The sequence below is a fragment of the Pholis gunnellus genome (genome assembly GCF_910591455.1).
Source record: "Pholis gunnellus genome assembly, chromosome: 18".
Taxonomy (NCBI): domain Eukaryota; kingdom Metazoa; phylum Chordata; class Actinopteri; order Perciformes; family Pholidae; genus Pholis; species Pholis gunnellus.
The window spans coordinates 17,267,396-17,288,613 of NC_136545.1; the positions used below are offsets into that span (position 1 = coordinate 17,267,396).

Here is a 21,218-nt window from a genome sequence, read left to right on the forward strand (position 1 = left end):
TGGTGAATGAAAGACGGTCGTAAGTAGGCTGCGTCAAAGACATTCAGCAACGTGGCTCTGGATCTCCTCAACTCTGCCTGGTAGCGGATGAAAGAGGAGCATATGCTCATGATAGGGCAGCGTTGCACGTTGTCAATAATTGAATCACTCACTCGCTCTTTCCTGCCCCGGAGGCCGTAGTGCAGAGTCAATAGGAGCAACAAGAGAGGAGAGCTCTCAAGCATCAGTCCTAAAGGTCTCTTTCTGTCCTTCTGCTCTCATACAGTACTCTTTTATCTCTGTCTATATAGAAATATATATATATATATATATATATATATATATATACACAAACATGCAGAAGAGCTGATGCCACTGCGTGCCTGTCTCTCTACAGTAAGCTGCTTTACAAAAATGAAATGGAGGGCCGGCTATAGAGGGATGGAGTGATGGAGGGAAAGATCTCTAATGCTTCTATTTGCGTATCATTTCCTCTCACTTCACTTCCTGTGCCTACACTTCTAGACAGAGAGACGCTGTCTTTAGACGCTGTCTTTCGACGCTGTCTTTTAGATTCAGACAACCAGACATCTTAAAGGGATAGACAAAACTGGTATATGCCATCATATCGCCCATACACTTCATGGGAGGGTTCACCTTTCATATTTAACAGCAGAAGTATCTAATTAAACTATCACGTACAGCCCACATTCACTGCAGTAACAGAAACGGTCATTATTCTCGGTCTTGCCGTCCTCCTCGTTGCAGTAATATCCATACCCGCTCTACTTGAGTCACTCGAACGTTGATGCGAGTTCAATTTGCTCTTCTCTCCGTCCCGTCAGTCTCTTCATCTTCCTCTCTCTGTGCCTTCTGCTCTTGCCTGGGCCCTCTATCAACACCTACTTGTCCAACGTGTGTCACCCTCTCTCCATTTCGCCACCTACCACTCTGCAATGCAGACTTGTAGAAGCCTGCCCGGGAACGGCCCAAATCCACCCGATTATTTCCCTCCGCGTCACCTCCCACTCGTTGCCTCGGTGCAGGCAGGTGGTGCTCCACTAAACGGGTGAGCGGGAGGCAGGGGAATACGTTTTCATGAGGCGAGGCCTTTCAGGGACCGTCTGCAGAGAGAGAGAGCCCCGTCTCTCCCACCTTCTCTCTTGACCCACTCTGTCTGCTGCTGTACACTTGGCTCGTGATCTTGCGCATACCCCACCCACACACACACACACACACACACACACACACACAGACCTTGGCACGCATCTGACATGGACTTTTCTCACAAATTCACATCGTTCTGCCAATATACTTTATGTTTGAATGTGTGTGCATGCACGGAAACCGTATCTGCACAAACTAATGCTCATATGCTCATGCAAAATGTAAAAGTCGTGCTGCTACGTGATTCGGTACAGAAGGCTATTGTTCATTATTCACAGGAAACAAAAACATTGAGATAGTTTTCTGCATTCCTCTCCTGCCACAGTGATTACAAATATACTCCCATATAAAGAAAAGCCTTGCCTGCATCTACATTATATTTTTGGAGCAGTTGCACTCCAAACAAACCTATGAGGTATGATATTATCATGACCCAGACCAGAGGAATGAGGAAATCCCCCCTGAGTGTTTAGTCTCCAGGCCTTGGCTTTGTAGTTAACCTTTACCCAGCCATTCTCCAGAACAGCAAGGCACGCAGGTCTGTTTACTTGTGATAAGAGCAAGCAACTCTAATCCACTGCATCGGGGAGAACAAGTACATTAAACCTCCTCCAGTTTCACCTCCCCAAATGATACTAAAATTGTTTTGGAGCCGGAGAAAACCCTCCGTCTATAATGGGGTGCAAAGACCTCTCCAGTGTATAGCTCACAATGAAATCCATTGTCGAGGTAGACAGCTGCCACTGGCTCCTGTAGAGTTTCACTTGAGTCTTTACACACGGTGACGTCTATGCAATTTCTGGTGAATGATTGAGCTGAAATATTCTCCTGTCGTTCAGAAAGCATTTTAATAGGAAGTACTGAAGCCGATCCGTGCCCAGCTGGACGTGTTTCCATGTAATTATTTCACAGATTTCTGTAGCCTTGGATTTTATTTTTTTTTCATGCTCAAACATCAGTTTGCTCGGAAGCGTTTGTTGACAGCATGTCTTAGCTGTGACATCAGTCTTCACTCACTGTTTCGCCAGCTATGCGAAAACAAGCGTAGAATACATCTGGCAGTGCGCTCCCTCCTTAAACCATGGCCGGACACATTTTCTCCTCCTCTCTCTTGTGCCCTCCTCCCCTGGTTTTTCTTCGTTTTTTCTTTTCCCTTTTCTTGGAGTCCATCTCTCCGGCCAAGGACCCGGCATTTTCCCACAGAGTGCGGTGCTGAAGGCTGAGCCTTTGTTTCCTGCTACGGGGACACATGGTGGGAGGAGGAGAAGGAGGCAGGCTGACTTCCTGGCTGCCAACTCGGGGTCTATGTCAGTGTGAGAAAAAGCAGGGGAGACAGATCTGATGATGACAGAAGAGCTGCATATCCTAGAGACTGACTTCAGCTAAAAAAAAAATATAGAGAATTTGCTATATTTTTCAGACAGTTGCACCTAAATTACTTCATATCAGCTGTTTCCTTCTTCCATTTTTTTGGTTTAATTCTTTGTTGTCGAACGGAGACAGTAGGAGTCAGCGCTGTCCTTTACAGTACATTAGATGTGTAGTGAGCATTTGTTTTTGCAATGTTTTCATCTGGAAATAATGTGATTATTGTTGTACAATTACCACAGCAAAACCATAAGCGTCATGTACAATCATGAAGATAAATGTAGCGTGGTGACAAAGTAGGTTAAAAAAAAAAGCCCTTCCAAAAAGCACCGTTAGTGCCATAAATACACATTTGAGCACTAATTTGCTATAGGATATATTCTGTAGGATAATTTGTCGACTTTACATTGTAGTATTATTTGAATTTGATAAAGTTTTGATCTGTATTTTATTTTGAAGCTCCATGCCCAGCCCCTTGCTTCTTACCTTCATACGTCCATGTCATGAGCATAGTGTTTATGCATAACTTCCTCACTGTGTAATGTTCCTCTGACACTCTATGGGCAGGCTTGTCCTTAAAAAACGGCGCTGTCTTTTTAAATGGGATGTGGAGAGGGGTGTGTTAGTAGCAACAGACATCCTTTGGGAGCGGTGTGGTTTAGCTCAGAGGGCAGAGGCTCCAGCCACGTTCCCAGAGACTCAAAAATAGTCTGGAAAAAACACTGAGACCAGCCGCTGGTGAGGAATGCAACCCGAAGTGGAGCTGTGCGTTTTGGGGCTCCAGCTTGGAGAGGTGCTGCTGGACCATGTTTCACATATTCAGTCGATCGTAAGTTGTCTTTTTGTTTAAAATTCCTCATTCGATGGGTGTGCTTGATGCCGTTGATGGTCACAGCTGCACGCTGTGGTTTTTGGAAACCTCTGTCTCTGCATCCACCCACGGTCCACTCAGGGCTGTTCATTGTTGGCTTCATTTTTCTTTGCCACACAAATGGCGTACGGTACTTTCTGTACGAATTAGGACTGTAAAGAAAGGTCTGGATAGCTGATTTTAAAAAAGAGAAAGGACAAAGTACATGTGAATAGTTGGAGAGGAACAGCGCTGAGGGAAAAACAAGGACACGTTTAGACTTGAACATGAAAACTATTCAGTGCCAGAGGCCAATCTACGGCTTAGTGTGCAAATATGACCCCGGTATTGGCGGTACGCTTCGCAATTTATAGCCAATTATGTGCTAAAGATGTTTCACCTGTCTAAATCTGGTGGTAATAAAAATGTAACGACTAAACATGTATTATATATTTAGAAGAGCAGTGTTTGCAGAGATCAGCTTTGATGTTGTTTTTCAATGTTTTGTGTGGGAAGAAGGTCTCTGCCCTCTTTCTCTGCGTGAACTTAAGTGTTTCCCTCTTTCTTTGTCCAATGCCACTGGGGCGTTTGAATATTCAGGGCCAGAAGTGAAAAGCACACTTCCTCATCTCTTCTACTGCTTTGCCCGTGTTGTTATCAGTTCTCCCAGCACTTAACAGTTATGCAAGAGTTCAAGAGAAAAAAAAAAAAAAGCTTTCTTGCTTGTAACTAATTTATATTTTCTTCAGTTTGTGCTTAAAAAGTAGAATTACAATCCTTTTTATGTCTGGCCTATATACACATGATCACAGATGCACACACTCTCCGTGACCTTGGCGTGCCTTGAGTAATCTCACAGCTGAGTCATACCCGCTGTCTTGCCTCTAAACGTCTATTATTGTAGCTGCGAAGCTTTGTGATTAAGGCATACCTATATTGCTGCAATTAAATGACAAATCAGTGATGGAATAAAAAATAGGAAATGTTAGACTCTGAGTGCAAAACATGTATTTGTGTGTGTATATGCGTGTGTGTGCGCGCTATGAGGGGATCATTAAATTGACATCTACAGTATAACAGCGTCACTGATTCAGGAAATCATGGTTTCTCTTCTCTAGGCAAGTCGTATTCTCTTGTCGGAGGACAGTCGCTCAAACCAGTCTGACACCTCGCTGCCCACAGGGTTTAACATTAAGGCTCGCTGGCCCGAAGCCAGATGATAAGTCCGTTAATTGGGCAGACATCGGCTCAATTAGGCTGGCGTTTTCACTGTCCCCCTGTCGTATGATGATAACTTTATTATCTCTACCTCCGTCTTCTACCACTGCCCTGATCTCCTCTCTACTGTGGTATTTTAGTGCAGAATTAATGAGTGTGCTGAGCGGAAATGGTGGTCATAGGTAATTTGAATTACAAAGCGAAAAGTATGAAAGATGTTTTTTTTTGGTCTTCGCTGTTTTCTTAGGTTTACAAATAATGAATTAGCCATGAGCCAAGGTTATTTGTTGGCAAAGGGGATCGAGCCGGCTGGTTTTTAAAAGCACCTTCTAATTATCACAAACAGGAAGCGGCCATCATCCAGCACACAGTTCTGCAAATCAGGTATCTGATTCATTCAGATCTGAGTCATTTCCTCACATCAGAGATGTACTGTAGTGCTGCTAGTCAGGTGTGACTCCAACAACATTTGTTCACAGTCAAGTATTCCTGTTTCCAAATCTTGTGCAGCTTTCATTTTGTTGCTGCGCAGTCTGAAGTGCAGTTTGTGGCACAACTTTTAATGATAAATAATACAGAATGTATCCAGTCATAAGCAAAAATCAATAGTGTAATATATGATATTGATTTTAGTTAATTTTGCTTTGCTTGGTTAGGAAATAATCAATTCCAAGCCCACGACTTTATATATATATTGCCTCATATTATAAAACATTTATAGTGCTGTTGCTTTGTACTTTGTCCAAACTCTGGCGCAGTCCGTCCATGTTCCTGTTAGTCTGGTGAAAATATACTACACATATATAGACCGCTGACGGACTGGTCCAAATGAGGAAAAAAAGAACGTAAAAGAGAAATAATGGATCAGCAAAAGTCAACAAAAGTAGAATCCGATAAATGAATAATATATTTTGTTCCGATGACACAAGTACCTCACAGTATATTACATTTCAGTGCAACCGATTATGAATCCGTCATGTGAGGCATTTCTGCACGACGGTTAAGGAAGGCAAAGGCATTTTAAAGACGACATTGTTGCCGCAGCACAGTCATATTTCACTCCTGTGTTTCAGCTCCGGCAGCGTCGTTATGTGTGGGTGAGTGTTGGTACTGCTTGGGGGATACCACTTGCGCGTGTGAATGTGTGTGTGTGGGCGACTAGTCACTCTAGGCCAGGGACATGAAGTCATGAGACGGAGTATTCCACCCGGCCGCTTGACTGAAGAACAAATTGTGTGTATTCCAGTACAGTCATATTCAATCATGATGACTTTTTCCGCCCCCCCCCCCCCCCCCCCCCCTCCCCCTTTGTGTCCCACAAAGGGCATTGATTAACTCAATATACCGATAATACTGCATTGGTGAGGTCTCAGATGGCCGTTCGTCATTAGCATGACGGTTGACCTTTGCCGTCCGACCATAGTTGCTACTTAAGGAGTTACTCATTAGTGCGACCGTTGACCTCATTATACATTCTCTTTACACTGCAATGTTCTGGCTACCCCCCCCCCCCCCCCCCCCCCATGTGACAGTGAGTAGAGCTGTGGACAAACACCCACTCACCCACACACATTCCTCTCGGTGAAACAGAGTCCATTGTACTGGAGAAGCTACACAAAATCCTCTAATGACCCTTTTTATTTTACTTCTGGCTCTTTCAACTCATCTGGGATAAGGGGGGGGAAAAAGTGAATAAGAAGGATATACCACATGTATCCAATCCAACGCAGCCATGAAATCACCACAAAATGTAAAAGTCCTCACAGATGATCATAGGTAATTGGCATGCTGTGTGCTGCAGCTGCTACTGTGATCTCCCCTGTCCAGTGGTTATATTCGCGGCCAGCTGTTCCGCTCTCTTTTCACACGGCACATGACTTCAGAGCCAACGCCGGTCCCGCTCCAGAGCGGCTCCTCTGCGCTCCGTGTTGGTCTCCTGCAGCGAGTGTCCTAGCAGATGTTACACTGAATTACCCTCCCAGCCTAGCGGGGGACTCTTCGCTGTAATCAAGCCGTGCATTGCGAGCGTGTGTCTGCATGTGCGCGTTGCAGCCTGGCTCAGTGGCTGCGTTGGCTCTCCCAACAGTTGTTCTCCAACCACCTGATCTCAGTTAGCAGCCAAACTTCCCCACAATCTAGTGTGTCTGCCAGTGCTCTGAGTCAGGCATCCCTTCAGACTCCTAAAACTAGACTCCTGGAGGAGCCGATCATTTAGGAGATACTAAATGCTAATGCTAACGCCCTCCTTTCCTGTGTGTTTGTTTAGTGAAAAGGGTGTGTTTGCATGCGTCCCTATTCTTGCCTTTTAAAAGCTTCCCTCCTCCCTGTAAATGAAAGGCCCTCTTTGTCCTCCTATACTTTTGGCTAATGTGTGCTCCCGTCTATGGCACTAACTGGTTCTTGTTTCTCTTCACAAAGGTGGTCAACACCATAGCTTCAGCTTCTATTCCCTCTTGTTTGGTGCAGCGATGCCTGGGGCGGTGTCTCCCTCTTCGCTCTTCCCAGCATAATCTCTCTTTTGTCTTGTGTGCATTAGACCGCTGGCACTGTAAAAGCCTAAAGAGCCGACGCTGTCGACCGGCACAGGTGCCGCAAAGCACTAATGCACTGCGTGTGGACCGACGTGGACTAGACTGCGCCCACTCATCTACGTTACCCATCTGTTTTTCGCTCTCATTGTTAGCGCTTTCGTGGCCGTGCGACGCAGCCAATCAGGACTCAAAGAGGTCGCGCTTGGATGAGCAGAGAGGGGATTTTTTTTTATTCAGAGTGTCTTAAGTGTGATGTGTGGCAATTTTCCCTTTTAGGGCTTGTTGGAATTTAAGTTAAAGGCTGTCACATTAGCGGCTGCGTCTCCGAGCTCACTTCACTCACTCGCAAACCTCAACGTCTGCCTTCATCCCCCCAGAGATCATTCTTTCTGTCTGACTTCGACAGTGAATGACGTTTTTTCTCTGCTGTTCTGTTGTGTGGATCTTCTGGCCTCCCTGATTGGTGTTATGGTCTGCAAAGGCCTGTAGCCACATGTCAGTGGTTCAGCTCTCACATTCGCCGTTCTGCACCGGCAGCATCTGACAGGATCCCTCCTCTTTCTGCCTCTCGCTGTGGGCCAGACGTTTGTTTGGTTGTCTATATTCTCCCGCTACCCATCACGCTACTGTTCACTCCAGTGCAGATGACAAACGTCAGACGGCAGGTTGATGCACAAATACATCGATTTTCAAGGTGTTACCCAAAAACTCTAATGCCGTCGTATTGCCTGAATAAAATGCCGGAATAGAGACATGAATCGGCAGGAAAATCCACTCGCTGATTGTGGTTAAGATTTCAACTTCCACTCTGAGCTGACAGTGGCTCATTATTCCCATCAAGCACTGAGAAAGACTTACCACATCTGCTTGGATCAAATGAGCGATCAGACCCGTGACAGAGTGTTCTGCAGTGTGACAGACACGCCGTTTGTTTCATCGCAGCCTGTGGTCCTTCCCTCTGACTCAGCGCCAAAGCTATAATGGACACTGTATTTTGTGAGGCTTGACGCAAGAATACTGGCTTATTTGTCCGGTTTCCTGTCTCTGCAGTGCATGTGGTTCATAATCGAGGTTGGCCCAACTGCTGTGTGATGTGTGCACGCAGTACGTGTTTCGTTGTTAACTGTGATTTTTTTTTTTTTTCCTGCTTTGATGTCTGAGTTCAGGGGCCCAGGTGCTTGCAGAGCGGTCGGTGTTGCTGGCTGGCTCGAGCTTTTTTTGATTTGAAGCCCCATCTACAAACCAAGCCAGCTGTGAGGAGTTAATGAATTTTGAGACTCTACAGGGATATGAATATGATGAAAACGTATCGAATGTATTGCAACCTCATCTTGAGCACACGATTGCAAAACCACTTGCCAAACCGCTGTGCCACAGGTCTTATCAAACCCCGTCGGGTTTCACATCTACAGGTTGCCAAGCGCTGTCAATTCTACTTCATGTGTCCGTACTCGTGTTATTTATTTGACATTTATATTTGTGGTAATACACGAGAGGCACAAACTGGGGCTAAATATTCACATCATTTACATACTCAAACCGTTCAGTGAGCGCTCGCATTAAAGCCACTTCCAAAAAGTTCCTCCTTCCCGCTGTCTGCACGAAACCTGTTCATTAAAAATCCATAATGTTTTTGAGAATCAATATACAGCATCACAAAACATGATATCGTGGCGCTCGTGTGTGTCAATATTTTCTCACACCCCCTGCTCGGTAGGAACGAGGCAAAATTGCGAGTGCAATTAGCTGCCTGCCCGTATGTCTTTGCCTGGCTCTGCTTGTTGATCTGCATGCCTACTTGCACACAGTGCTCATGTGTTTGTTTGGCAGAGAGCATTATTAACAAGTAATTGCCGTGCCAGCCTGCCAGCGGAAGGCGTATCGATTGGTTTAAATGCTGGTCTAGCAGCACCGCAGAATGCTGGGTAAACACTGTGCAAGGGCAGTTACCACAGAAAACACTATTAGCAAGGAGACTTAACATCAGGCTGCCTAATGCTGTAGCATTAACCGGAGTATTTGTTGTTGTAGGTTATGTCAGAAGCTTAAGATTTGGCCATTAAGGTTATTTTGCATGTTGGTTGTTCTACTAACATGAGTGGAAGCAAAAACGTAAAGAGGTTATTATGTTTCTGTGAAGATTAGCACCACTTCACGTGCACTGCAACTGTTGCAGCACATGTTATTGTAGTGAAATGATGCATAAGCTGGCAGGAACCCAGTAGGTGTGGACTTTTCAGAGCGCCGTTGTTTGGACTTGCAGTACATTAATCCGGCCTATCTTGAGCTATCAGTACAAATATAGTCCCTCGTGGTTTAGCCGGCTCGCCATCAAGTCAGTGTGTTAGGAGTCTAAGTGCTCTGACGCCTACATGGGCCCGAGGTTTCAGATCCCAGACAGGCTATCAGATCAACTCTCTTTACAGGATGCAGGGACGGAGCGCGCTGGGTGCAGCCCGGACTCGCTCAGAATCCATTACTCCGCTCTACTCCTATACTCTATTACTCCAAACTGAGTTTCCATTGAACCCTAGCAGGGCACAGGGCATGATAGGATTTGGAATGATGCAGGGACATACATTCCTAAATACTGAACGTATACCTTCATCACCAGCCAGAGAAGGCGTTCCAGTGATTAAAAAAATCTAAATGTAACTTGGCAACACTAACTCATGCAAGGTCATTGGTCATGCCTTCTCGTTTAGGACTAAAAGTTCTGCATAAAAACGTTTGGGTAAATGCCAGAAAAATCCTACTATTTCTGCTGAAATATTTCTACACTCGACTCGACTCCCCCCCCCCCCCCCCCCCCCCCCAATCACTGAAGCACCTGATTTAAAACATCACAGAGTACACGTGGATCAGAGGAGACGAGTTCACTCATTAAATAAAATACACAAATGCCATTTAAGCATGATGTGCAGAGCCACTGGTGCTCTATTCATTATGTAATCCTGTCAAGTCACATACAGCGATTCACAACCCTTAAAACAGGTTTCAACATTTTTTGCATTTTATACAGTTGTGCCTCCAAACACAAGGTATTCTAGATGCAGTATGAGCAGTGTTCTTTGCAACATCTGCTGTAATTCCGACGAGGTCTTACAAAGCCAGTTCTTTATGGCATGACCTTTTCAATTATGTATTTTACTACAGGGCTGTGTGTGGTTGAGTCCGTGTGTCTGGAAGTGTCTGGACTATTAGAGCCTTGAGTATCTCCTGGATATAGTTTCTGAAATATTTAGGTGGCCCAGAATGACATCCAGAAGAGGAGGAGATGGATTGATCGGTGGCCAAAAGAGGGGAAGGCAGATAATCACAGTGAAAGAGATAAGCAGAGCGGGGGAATAAGAACAGAGTGCGATGGAAAGATGTGTACCAGAGGGTGGGAAAGAACCCTCCAAACATAAACTATACTCCCCCCCACACACACACACACACACACACACACATCAGGTAAACACTGAATGAGAGACAGACAGGATAAAAATGGAGGCAGAGGAATGGAGGATTATCAAGGACGTAGAAGGACGTTTGCTGAGAATAGACGACGTTGGGGGAAGGTAACCAAAAGAGAGGAGAAGCGAGGAGACGAAGAGACGACGACGACAGCATGCTCTGCTTTTAATACCAGCTGTTATTTGCAGAGACTGACATGAACAGTGTGCCAAACTGGGGGATGTAGAAGTTATGAGCAGATTTCACACGACAAGACAGTTTTTTTTTCATTGTCGACAATACGCTGTAAATTACACGTTACAGTACAAATTTAATACAGCGCCGTACAGATGACAGGCAGCATTACTATTCATCAATTCATACTTTCACAGTCTCCCACCATTCCCACTGACACTAATGGGCCAATATGATATGCCGAGAGAAAGAATAATAATAGCGGAATAATGTGTATTCCTTTTTAGAAGATGCATTCCTTCACATCATGTAGAACATTACTCCAGAGGATGTTGCTTTTGGCGAGCTACACTGACTGCACGTTCAAGTTGATTTTCACATGAAGAACATGCCTCCTTATATTCTAAATATAAAAAACGTATATGCTACCAGTTTTTCTTTTTTCCTTTCCGTCAGTCTCTTTGTGAGTCATAGAAGCATCATCGTGCCGGTTTAGGGACTGTGTCTACCTGTCTCTTAACAGCACATCCCACATAGAAAACCTCTGTTTCCCCTCCTCTCCGCTCACTTGACTCGCTCTGTGTTCTGCCCGGTACCCAGTCAGCCAATCACAAAGCAGAGCTAGGTGCAAAACACACTTCCTCTGCAGCTGTGCTTTGGAAAAAGGCTCGGAGCTCCTGAAACTAGATTCTCAAATGCAAAGCTATCCTTGAGGCGTTTGCGCGTGTAGTTTTTTTCTCTCATTTATATCAGATGATGAAATGTGTGTGTTAAGATAGAGATAAAAAGGAGGGAGAGAGAGAGAGAGAGAGAGTCCAGATCATTATCCACTTCGCACTGGACAGTGGATTCGACAACAAAGCTGGCTGACTGTACAAAGGGCCGCAACAGAAGAGATGTACAGTACACACACTGGCCTACTCACATGCATGGGATTAGTGTGTAAGCCGTCCATGGAGGGCACTACTAACAGAATGTTCGCACTCATTACACGAGCAATTGACCCTCTGTCTTCCTCGTCCTGCCAGTGTCAGGGGCTGATGTTTGTGTCGCTGCTTACAGCCCTCGCTAGCATATTTAGCTTGTCTTTATAACGTTTTATTATTATTTGTATAAATCATTGTGAATCTTTGAGTGCTTGTACTGTAAGCATATTATAACGCATTGCAAGTATGTTTCTGATGCTTTCTTACTCTTACTTGACTTCATGACATGTTGCAGAATAACCTACTTCAACATAACTGGTTTATTATTGAATGTTAGAAGAGCTTAACGTGAGGGCGAAATATGAAGCTCAATAATGTGGATCAAATGCGGTAATGGGCAAATATACACACTGCACGGAGACACACGTTTGCTCTTTCCTGGTGACAGCCATTCACTAACTAACTCTTATGAAAACACAGAAAGTAGGGCGACAGCAAACAGTGGAAAGCTCTTTACTTTGTCTCCTAATCCTCTCTGGCTATAAAAATCGCCAAGAATAAGGCTTCGGAGGTTGTCTCTGTGAGAATATTGAACACTTTGCTAAAGTGCACTCTGAGCTCCTGTCAATGTGCATCGAGAGAAGAGTTGACAAGGGTTGCGTGTTGGCGTGGCGCGTGTGCGTTAAACGAGGCTCCACAAAACAGATAGCAAGCGGTTCGTCGCTGCGAAGCATTATCACATCACGGAAACTTTCACAGCGCGACCATTAATGATAATCAATGGCAGGAATTGCCTCCTATTTATAGTGGTTCCAGTCTGCAGACGGTTGGCAGCGCAGCTTGACTCAAATCTTTCACGCGTGTTTTCATTCATCCGTGGATGTTTCAAGTTGAAAATGAGAAGGCGCCAAAACATCCATCAGGGAGTCGGCGTGGAAGTGGATGCACGAACATGTGTTGATGCTGTGTGCGAGCTCCTCACGCCGAGGACCCGCTGACTTTGAGGCAAGTGGAGCATCCTCTCCTCCTCATCATCGCTCTCTCACTCGCTTCCTTCACACTCACCATGAGCGCTCGCTAATACGCGCCGTGCATATGCTGCCGCTCTCGCACTGCCTCTACTCAGGCTCTGCAGGGTGACTCAGATCTCACCTTCTTCCTTCCTCTCTCCCTCTCTTTTGACACTCTTTAGATCTCATCTGATGCCAAGGCTGAAGGAGTCTCGCTCCCATGAGTCATTGCTCAGCCCCAGTAGCGCTGTGGAAGCCCTGGACCTAAGTATGGAGGACGAGGTTGTCATCAAGCCTGTTCACAGCAGCATCCTCGGGCAGGACTACTGCTTTGAGGTGAGGAGGCACACATGCGCGCATACAGTACACAAACACACACAAACGCTCCAGAACATTCCCACTACTGGCCCTGCACAGCCATAGATCTGGTGTTGCTACTGTGTGGAGTTATTTCCGGCATCCGATAATAAAAGTTCTGTTCTTTTCCTGTATCCTGTATATGTAATCATGCTTAAAGTTTCACTAGTTCATATTTTGATATATATAAACAGGTTATAATGACATATTGACTATATTTAATGTATAAGGAGTCGCTCATAGTGATCAAGACACAAATATCAGACACAGATATCGGTTTTCAGACACAAATATCAGACACAAATATTTTTCAGACACAAATATCTGAGAAGATACGGCGCTACAAGCGCAGCGCTAAACAAAGTTTGCAACTAGCTAGTGAACAAAGCGGAGGCTTTAGCTGCTTAGAGGGAAGTGAACTCTTTAGAAAGGTAGTAACATGTCAAAGTTGGTGTTTACCAGCTTGTTCTGCTGCCACTGTTGAGTTAGCAGAAGCTAAAGGTCGTACTCTGTCGAGGCTTGATTAAACACTCAGTTGTAATCAGCTTGCTTGCATCTTTTGGATCAACTTAAGCTCGAATACAGTTTTTTTTAATCCCATTTATAACAACAAATCATTTTGCAACAAATCTGATTTGCACCTCTGAGTGACTATTTTTCCACAGCAGCTTGGACTGCAACTACCAATTATTTTTTGTTATAGTTTTTTTTATTCAATGTTTGATCTAAAAAAGGACCATTACAATAATAAAAAGACAACAGAAATGTGAAGTAACAGCTGGGAACAATCCTTTCAGATCCAGCTGCTCCTACACTTCACATCTCTTTTGAAAGTCCTGTTCTTGATTAGCTGCTGAAGGCCGATTATAACCAGACGTTCAGATGCAGAGTGCATTTCTGTGTTAAAAAAACACATAGGAGCAAGCCATAGTGGTTATGTTTCTCTGGGTGTAGAAAACAAATGGAAGCACAGCGGTAATTTGTTTCAGGCGTGATCATCGCCGCACTGGAGTCATTTCCAACAAATTGCCAAATGTGCACAAACACATACTTGCATACATGTAGCTGTGGCTAGGGAGACTCAGGGTGACAGAAAGGTACGGCTCAATCCTCCACCGTTTACCGTAGAGACCAAAAGACTCCACTAATCATTTTTTATTATCCTGCTCATTACATCATTCTCTTTCTTTGTTTCTGCTCTCTCTGTTCTCTCTGTTCTCTCTCTCCCACTGTGCATTTTTGAATTATCCAGTCATCATCCAGCCTGCCAGGCAGCCATCTCTCTCTCTCTCCTCTGTCCATTCTCACCACTCAGTCATTCTTCCACACTGCCAAGTCATCCTCAGTCTCCTCATATCCCTGTGTTGTATTGTTTGCTGAGCTCCTTTGCAGGGTATTTTAGAACTAAGTTTAGCGAAACATTCTGCTCGGCTTATTCCCTGTCATTGTTATGCACGGCAGTTTGATGTTTAAAGCGTTTCGGTTTCCTTCTCCCTCTGTGTTGGCGGCTGTAGGTCACCACCTCCACAGGAAGCAAATGTTTTTCGTGCCGTTCGTCAGCCGAGAGAGACAAATGGATGGAGAATCTGAGGAGAGCAGTGCAGCCCAACAAGGTAAACACGCAGTAGGTGGGACGAGGCTGTGTGCCGCAATCAGCGCTAACAAGTTTGTGTACAAGTGTCACAATTCCAAACCACACTGTGCAACATCGATTATTATGAAGACAGTGAGCTACATTGTGTTGACATTTATGTCACAATTTCGCACAACAAAATGCAACCCGACGTGTTCAACATCCGGCAGTGCGCCGTCCCGCACGGTGCACCTCGAGAGCAGAGGACACGGAGGACACGGAGGTTGCGGCGAGGAGCGCCAAGAGCCCCAAAGTGCTTTTCTCTTGAGCACCGATGCCATCTGTAATCTCAAACACAAAAACACAGCTGTGGCAGAGGGAGAGCGGCAAACACGTCAAGCCAAGAAACTAGTCCCCCATCTCACGGCGTCTTCATCGCTCCTTCATCTGTCATTATTTAGGAAATGACTCACTAATTAGAAGTTTGGATAAAAAAAAGTTCCTTTGTAACGTTGGAGTCCTCCCTCTCCTCAGCTTTCTTTGGCAGGGAGGTGTTATTTCTGTCTCGCTTCGTTCTTTCCGCTGCGTTTTTTAATTATTCCATAATTTAGAGAGATTAGATGCGGTGCAATGTTTTTTTTTTGGCAAACATCAAAACTGGAGTGAGATACCCAAATTCTTTGGAACTAGATAATGAAGTCTTTGGGGTTCTATTAAATAGATTAAACATGTTTTGGTCCTGGAGAACTTTGTCATTGTAGATCATTACAGGTTTAGAGTACATATTGGTTAACAGAGGATACAGACTGACAGGACACATGCGAGGCTCAACCTGTTTGACTTTGTGTCAGTATTTGTCACCGCGTCCTCGCCCCGGAGTCTCTGTTTTCTGTCGCTGGTGCTTGGGGAGGAGGAAGGAGATGATTTATATTAGAAATATCAAATAACAAAGGGAATGAAAATATTTTCCAGCGATTTTCAATGCCTATTTGCCAGATATGTAATCAATGTAAATGAAACGAGGTAGTCTAAATGCTAAACCTGCACAATTCAGCTCGTGTGAAAGTTCTAATTGTGGGTAATTATGATAATAGGCCATTTACAGAGGTATCATCTTTGAGGGCTGGATAAATACATAATGCACAGTTTAATTTCTAATTAAAGGTATTGAGCACCTTGATTTAGAGTAGGGAGTTATGTTGCGACCAACAGGGGGAAATTTGGAAAATTGATAACACTGACAAAGTGTTATTAATACCGATTACATTGCCTCGACATTTTGCTCCCACTTGATGCAGATACTAAGTGAACCACACACCCCATTAAAGATAAAATTACATTTCAGAGTTCACACCCGATAGTGTGATGAATGTAGAACCACTGAAATATACACACACACACACAGAAGAATGATTTTATATTCTGTTGTAACGTATGAAAGGCATCCAGATACTGTCGAGCTGTCTCAAGCATAGCTACCGGTATTTCAAACATTCAATGGCTTCCTTGTGATTGTGAGAGGCTCTGGTGTTCCTCTCTAATAATGTCATTATTTGCTCCTCGTTTCCTCTTGTCATCTTCAGAGGTAGTTGTCAAGGCAATCTGAATAAAGGGCCAAAAATACACCCCGCTCGTATCAAATGATGACATCAGAATGGGTTAGCGCTTTGTGAAATAATGTAGGAGTGAGGTTCCTTAGCTACTGCAAGCGCAGCAGAGAAAAGCTTTTTAAATTGCTGACATGAAATGATCGAAGTACTTAATGAATTGTTTACGTCATTTCAAACGGAGAAACTTCAAAACCAGGGTTTGAGGCAGATTCTCGTTTGAATCTCATTAGTTTATTTTTTTGGAGACATAAGTTTCCCACTGAAACTTATCATTTTGAACTACTGTGTATAGATATATATTTTATTCATGAGGATGTTTCTAAACCACGTCCTATCATCCTCTCCAGGACAACAGTCGCCGGGTGGAGAACCTGCTGCGGCTCTGGATCATCGAGGCCAAGGACCTGCCGGCCAAAAAGAAATACTTCTGCGAGCTTTGCCTGGACGACTCGCTCTACGCCCGCACCACCTGCAAACTCAAGACCGACAACGTCTTTTGGGGAGAGCACTTTGAGTTCAACAACCTGCCCGCCGTCAAAAGCGTCACGGCCCACCTCTACAAAGACACGGACAAGAAGAAGAAGAAAGATAAAAACAATTACATTGGACTCGTCAACATCCCCGTCGCGGCGGTTACCGGACGACAGTTTATGGAGAAGTGGTACCCCGTCAGCACGCCCACCCCCCCTAAGGGCAAGACCTCCGGGCCCATGATTCGGATCAAGGCACGCTATCAGAGTATGAACATCCTTCCCATGGAGATGTACAAGGAGTTTGCAGAGTACACCACCAACAACTACATGCTGCTTTGCTCGGTGCTTGAGCCCGGGATTAGCGTCAAGAACAAGGAGGAGATGGCGTGTGCGCTGGTCCACATTCTGCAGAGCACTGGCAAGGCCAAGGTTAGTACCAACAATAATGATGATTTATTTCCATTTCCTCCACGTTTGCGCTCCTCCCCGTGGAGACATAATGGATAACAAAACCAGAATGTCAAACTATTATCTTGCCGTGAGGTACTGACGAGACATTATGTAGCGCACAGAGGTTAACTATTCCTCCGCTGCCTGCTCTTCCTATGAACTGTTGACCCCCCCCACAGCTGTAATACAGAGCAGACAAAGACCAGACAGAGAGGTGATTTCCTCTCGCCGCACCAGCCCTGTATTACATTTTTAACTCAAGCTAATCCCTTCCATGTATCCCCTGCAGTGCTTCACGGCATGCCGACGCAGGACAGAAGCACAATATATCCACCGCTGTCTGTAGCACTGCGAGCACGGGAAGATTAGTCTACCACAGTGGGAGCTAAGTCTCCCCATGACAGCGGGCCGTTGGACTCGGATAATCTCCCATCCATCCGGAATGTCTGTATTTCACTTTTACTTTGACGGCACGGCGTTTGTCTTTTCGGTGCAGTGAGACAAACGTCGGCATTTTGACCTACATAACATCAGAGTGCGAGACATGGGAGGGAAAGCCATCTCATTGGATGCTGATGAAAAAGAGGACGCAAAGCAGCTTAGAGTTGAGTTGATAAGTCGATTAATCAAAATGATTCAGCAAACATTTTCGTGACAGTTAGTCGTTGAATATGTTTTAAGTTTCGGCCTGTTGGCTGAACAAAACAAGACGTTTAAATGTATTAAATTGTGTTCTGAAAAGACACACAAGGCATTTATTTTTACTGTTTTCTTCTTTTCATAGACCAAATGATTAACTGATGATTTGAGAAAACTACTCGCCCATTAACCAATAATGAAAGAAGTTTAATAATACTGATTAATCTAATTCCGTTCCAAGGCGTTGCTCATGATTGTCAGGAAATAGTTGTTGTTCTTGTTATGTCTGAGATAACTGTCTGCTTGTAGTGGAATGTTGCTTCGGGCTGCTTTCTTTACTGCAGCATCGACGTCGCCGTCTTCACCGCCTTGTCGGCTCGCGCCTCAATTTAGTTCTCCTGACAGTTGTCTCATCAGCAGAGCTTTGAAACTTTCTTTGACTTTTATCGCATCTCAGCGGAGTGATGAATGATCAGTGCTTAAGAAGCGATGTCCATCCACACTGTACCGCCAAGTCTGACAGTTTTAGGCTCGGGACTGAGAGTCGCTGATGGATGGGAGAGAAGGCCTCCGCTGGTCCCCGGAGAGACAGCCACATCCTTAATCATCTTCAATTAATTAAATCCCCACTAAAACTTTTACTTCTCTCTCACCTCCCGTTCCTTCTTTTTTGGCTGGTTTTCTGCTTGCTGGTTGGATGAGCAGCTTGTGAAACGGCTCTAGAGATATTTCAAGGTTGCTCATCATTAAAGAGGCTCTCGTGTACATATATACTTGCACTGTGTGTAGTCTGTGTACACGAAATACAAACAGGAAAAAATTCCTCTTTGTGGGGCTGTAAATACAGGGGCAAAAAAAAAGCTGCTGTTTGCCTTTTGAAGAATAGGCAAACAGAAGCTTTCGGACTGACGTGAACAGGAAGAATTAATGAAAGCTGCTTTCAAAATACAAGCGTCAGTGCTGTTAGCGACAACTACTTCCTTTCTGAAAAGACTTTCATCGTTTCGAGACGCGGTGAAGTGGTCTGACATTAGGCAGTACACATACACTTTGAGTACATTTCCCTTCAGCCCTGATGGATAAAGCGGACATGTCGTGCCAAACGAGCACACAGTGAAACCACTTATTCTAAAATATTGCTGAGGCCTAATTAGGATATCCTCTGCTGCGGCACGGGATGCTTTATATACACATATCTTGGCCCTATGTTGGTTTACTCCTTTACAACACAGCGGTGAAGTTCTGTTCTTCATTTACTGTCAACTTGGGTGCGGTCTTTGCTGTCATTGGTGGGTTATATTTAGGAATCGAGCACATTCACTCGAGCGAGGAGGATACACTCCTCTAAGCTTTGTTTTATTGTTTTACTGCAAATGTTTAATAGAGCCTTTGGTTATTTGTCCACCCGTTCTTATCGTTGTGTAGTCTTCCAACTATTCAGACTCGAGTCAAATCCATGAGTCAGTATCTAATCCTCTCAGCACCACAGTGGGTTTCTGTAGTCCGGACAGAATCTTTGCACTGTTCTCACAATTAGGCAGTGACAAAAGACCCACGAGCACATTGTCTGACACCCAGCAGAGGTGACCCTTTCTTTTTTTTTTGGAAATGCGGCTGTAACTTTGTATTTCTGAAGTTCTGCTGATGTGCGATCGTGTTTAATCGGCTGTGCACAGGTGGTGAAACGGCTTTTAATCGCAGCCGCCCATTGTTACGAGATGTAGATTGCAGGTTGTAACATGCATTAGTATGCAACACCTTCTAGACTTCTGTTTCTTCCTGTGTCATTTTATCACCCATCACCGGGTAATTACCCCCCCCCCCCCCCCCAATGTTGTGCTCCGTTGCACACTCGCTCCTTCCCTCTTCTTCTCTCCCTACTTTTCCGTCTTTGTCTTGCTTCATCTCTCTTTCATGCTTCGTTGCATCTTGAGGCCAAAGCGCTCTGGAGGGATGTCATCGTGGCCGCCGTATTGATGTCTGGATGCATTGCTGAGCGTGACGAGCACGCCCTGCGTCGCGGCACAGACGCTAACTTTATACGCACACGCACACCTACCTACGTATAAAACACAAAGACATTAGCAGGCGGTGGCAGGTCAGTTATTCAATTTGGTGCATGAGCAAATAGGCCTGCAGTTGTATTAAGATATATGTGGCTTTGTATAGCATAGGAAAAGGTCAGAAGTGTACACCGTGGCTGTAGGTTGGAGCAATAATGAATAGTCTACTTTCTCTGTAAACTGATTTTTATTAAACCCCAGCCACAATCAAAATGAGTAATCCAATCATAACATTTCTGCGAATTTCCTGCGCTGTAAGGTCACAACACCTGTTGGTCTCCTGCCCCCGTGGGGCATGTCTGCACACCCAGACGGCACTACTGGAGGCTCCGGTAACAATAACAGAACCCTCTGCTGTGATTGCCTGGAGACGTTCACCTTTCTTTCGTCTGAAGATATCCACTTCTGGCTCCTCCGCGTTATTGATCTAGTCTTCTCGACGCCTCGCCCCCCCCTTCGGGAAGATTATGTTCTAATTTTGTTGCCGCTCCTCTCGGCCGTGCCGTCTGTTGGAAGTGCCGATAAGGAGGATTTATCCTTATGATAACTGGCCCGGACGAGGGTGGTGTCCTGGTTATTATGCCATTGAGTTTTGGTTTTTTTACTGCTCCTCAAGGTAAACTAACAGCCCTGCTGAAGAGGGCAAAATATGTGAGTCTCTCCTCTCTACGCCCTCTGTGGTGAATTGTCGTCGGCACAGTTTACGTTCAGCACACGCGTCTTATTAATGCATTCAGCGCTGTCGACAGTGGGCAGTGGTGCTCATCACCACAGCTGTGGCGCACAGACACAGTTTGTCATAAACACATAATATGATGTGACAAATGGTTTAGTAAGTTGACATGAAGGGCTCTGGTACGTCTGTATTCCGCTGGGCTTTTGTTGTTTTTTACTGGCTTTGAGTGAATCAGCTGTCCCCTGAGGGGGTCGGCGAGCTTTCGTAACATGCGAGAGCCGCTTGTCAATACCCTCCCCATTAACAGGGAAGTTGTCAGTATCCTTTTTTTATTGAGACAATAACCCGTACATCTTTTCCTGTAGTTGCTTCTCCAATATATGCCGGAGGTGAACCCTCTTATGATGAACTAACATGGATGTTGGAGGAGACAGACGAGCAGCTTGTGAAGTGTGTTCGAGTGAGATAAAGAGGGCTCATTGAGAACAGGAGATGTTAGCTCGTCATGAAGCCGTATCTGCTGTATAGGCCCTAATTAGATCAGGATATAAATACAAAGCACATCAATGCACTTGCTCTCCTCATGTAGTCCTCTGTGCAATTTGCACTACAAAGGCAATGCATCATATCTTCAGAGTGTTTTATTGATCACCCCCTAACAGTGTGGAGTGATGGAGGAGAGGTGAAACAGAGAA

The 21,218-nt window shown here is 44.9% G+C and overlaps 1 protein-coding gene across 5 annotated transcripts in view; it reads left to right on the top strand.

The window, feature by feature from the left end:
- dab2ipb (DAB2 interacting protein b) overlaps positions 1-21,218 on the top strand; it is a gene marked incomplete at its 5' end in the record, with an annotated part of 100,252 nt that overhangs the window by 54,837 nt on the left and 24,197 nt on the right. For 4 of the 5 annotated variants that reach the window (XM_079179122.1, XM_079179119.1, XM_079179120.1 and 1 more), the window contains 3 exons: positions 12,865-13,018; positions 14,554-14,652; positions 16,570-17,124. In XM_079179122.1, coding sequence (XP_079035248.1) covers positions 12,865-13,018; positions 14,554-14,652; positions 16,570-17,124 — 808 coding nt within the window. Of the gene's footprint in view, positions 1-3,220; positions 3,344-12,864; positions 13,019-14,553; positions 14,653-16,569; positions 17,125-21,218 lie in introns of those variants that run through there. The other variant, XM_079179123.1, reaches the window with a different exon arrangement.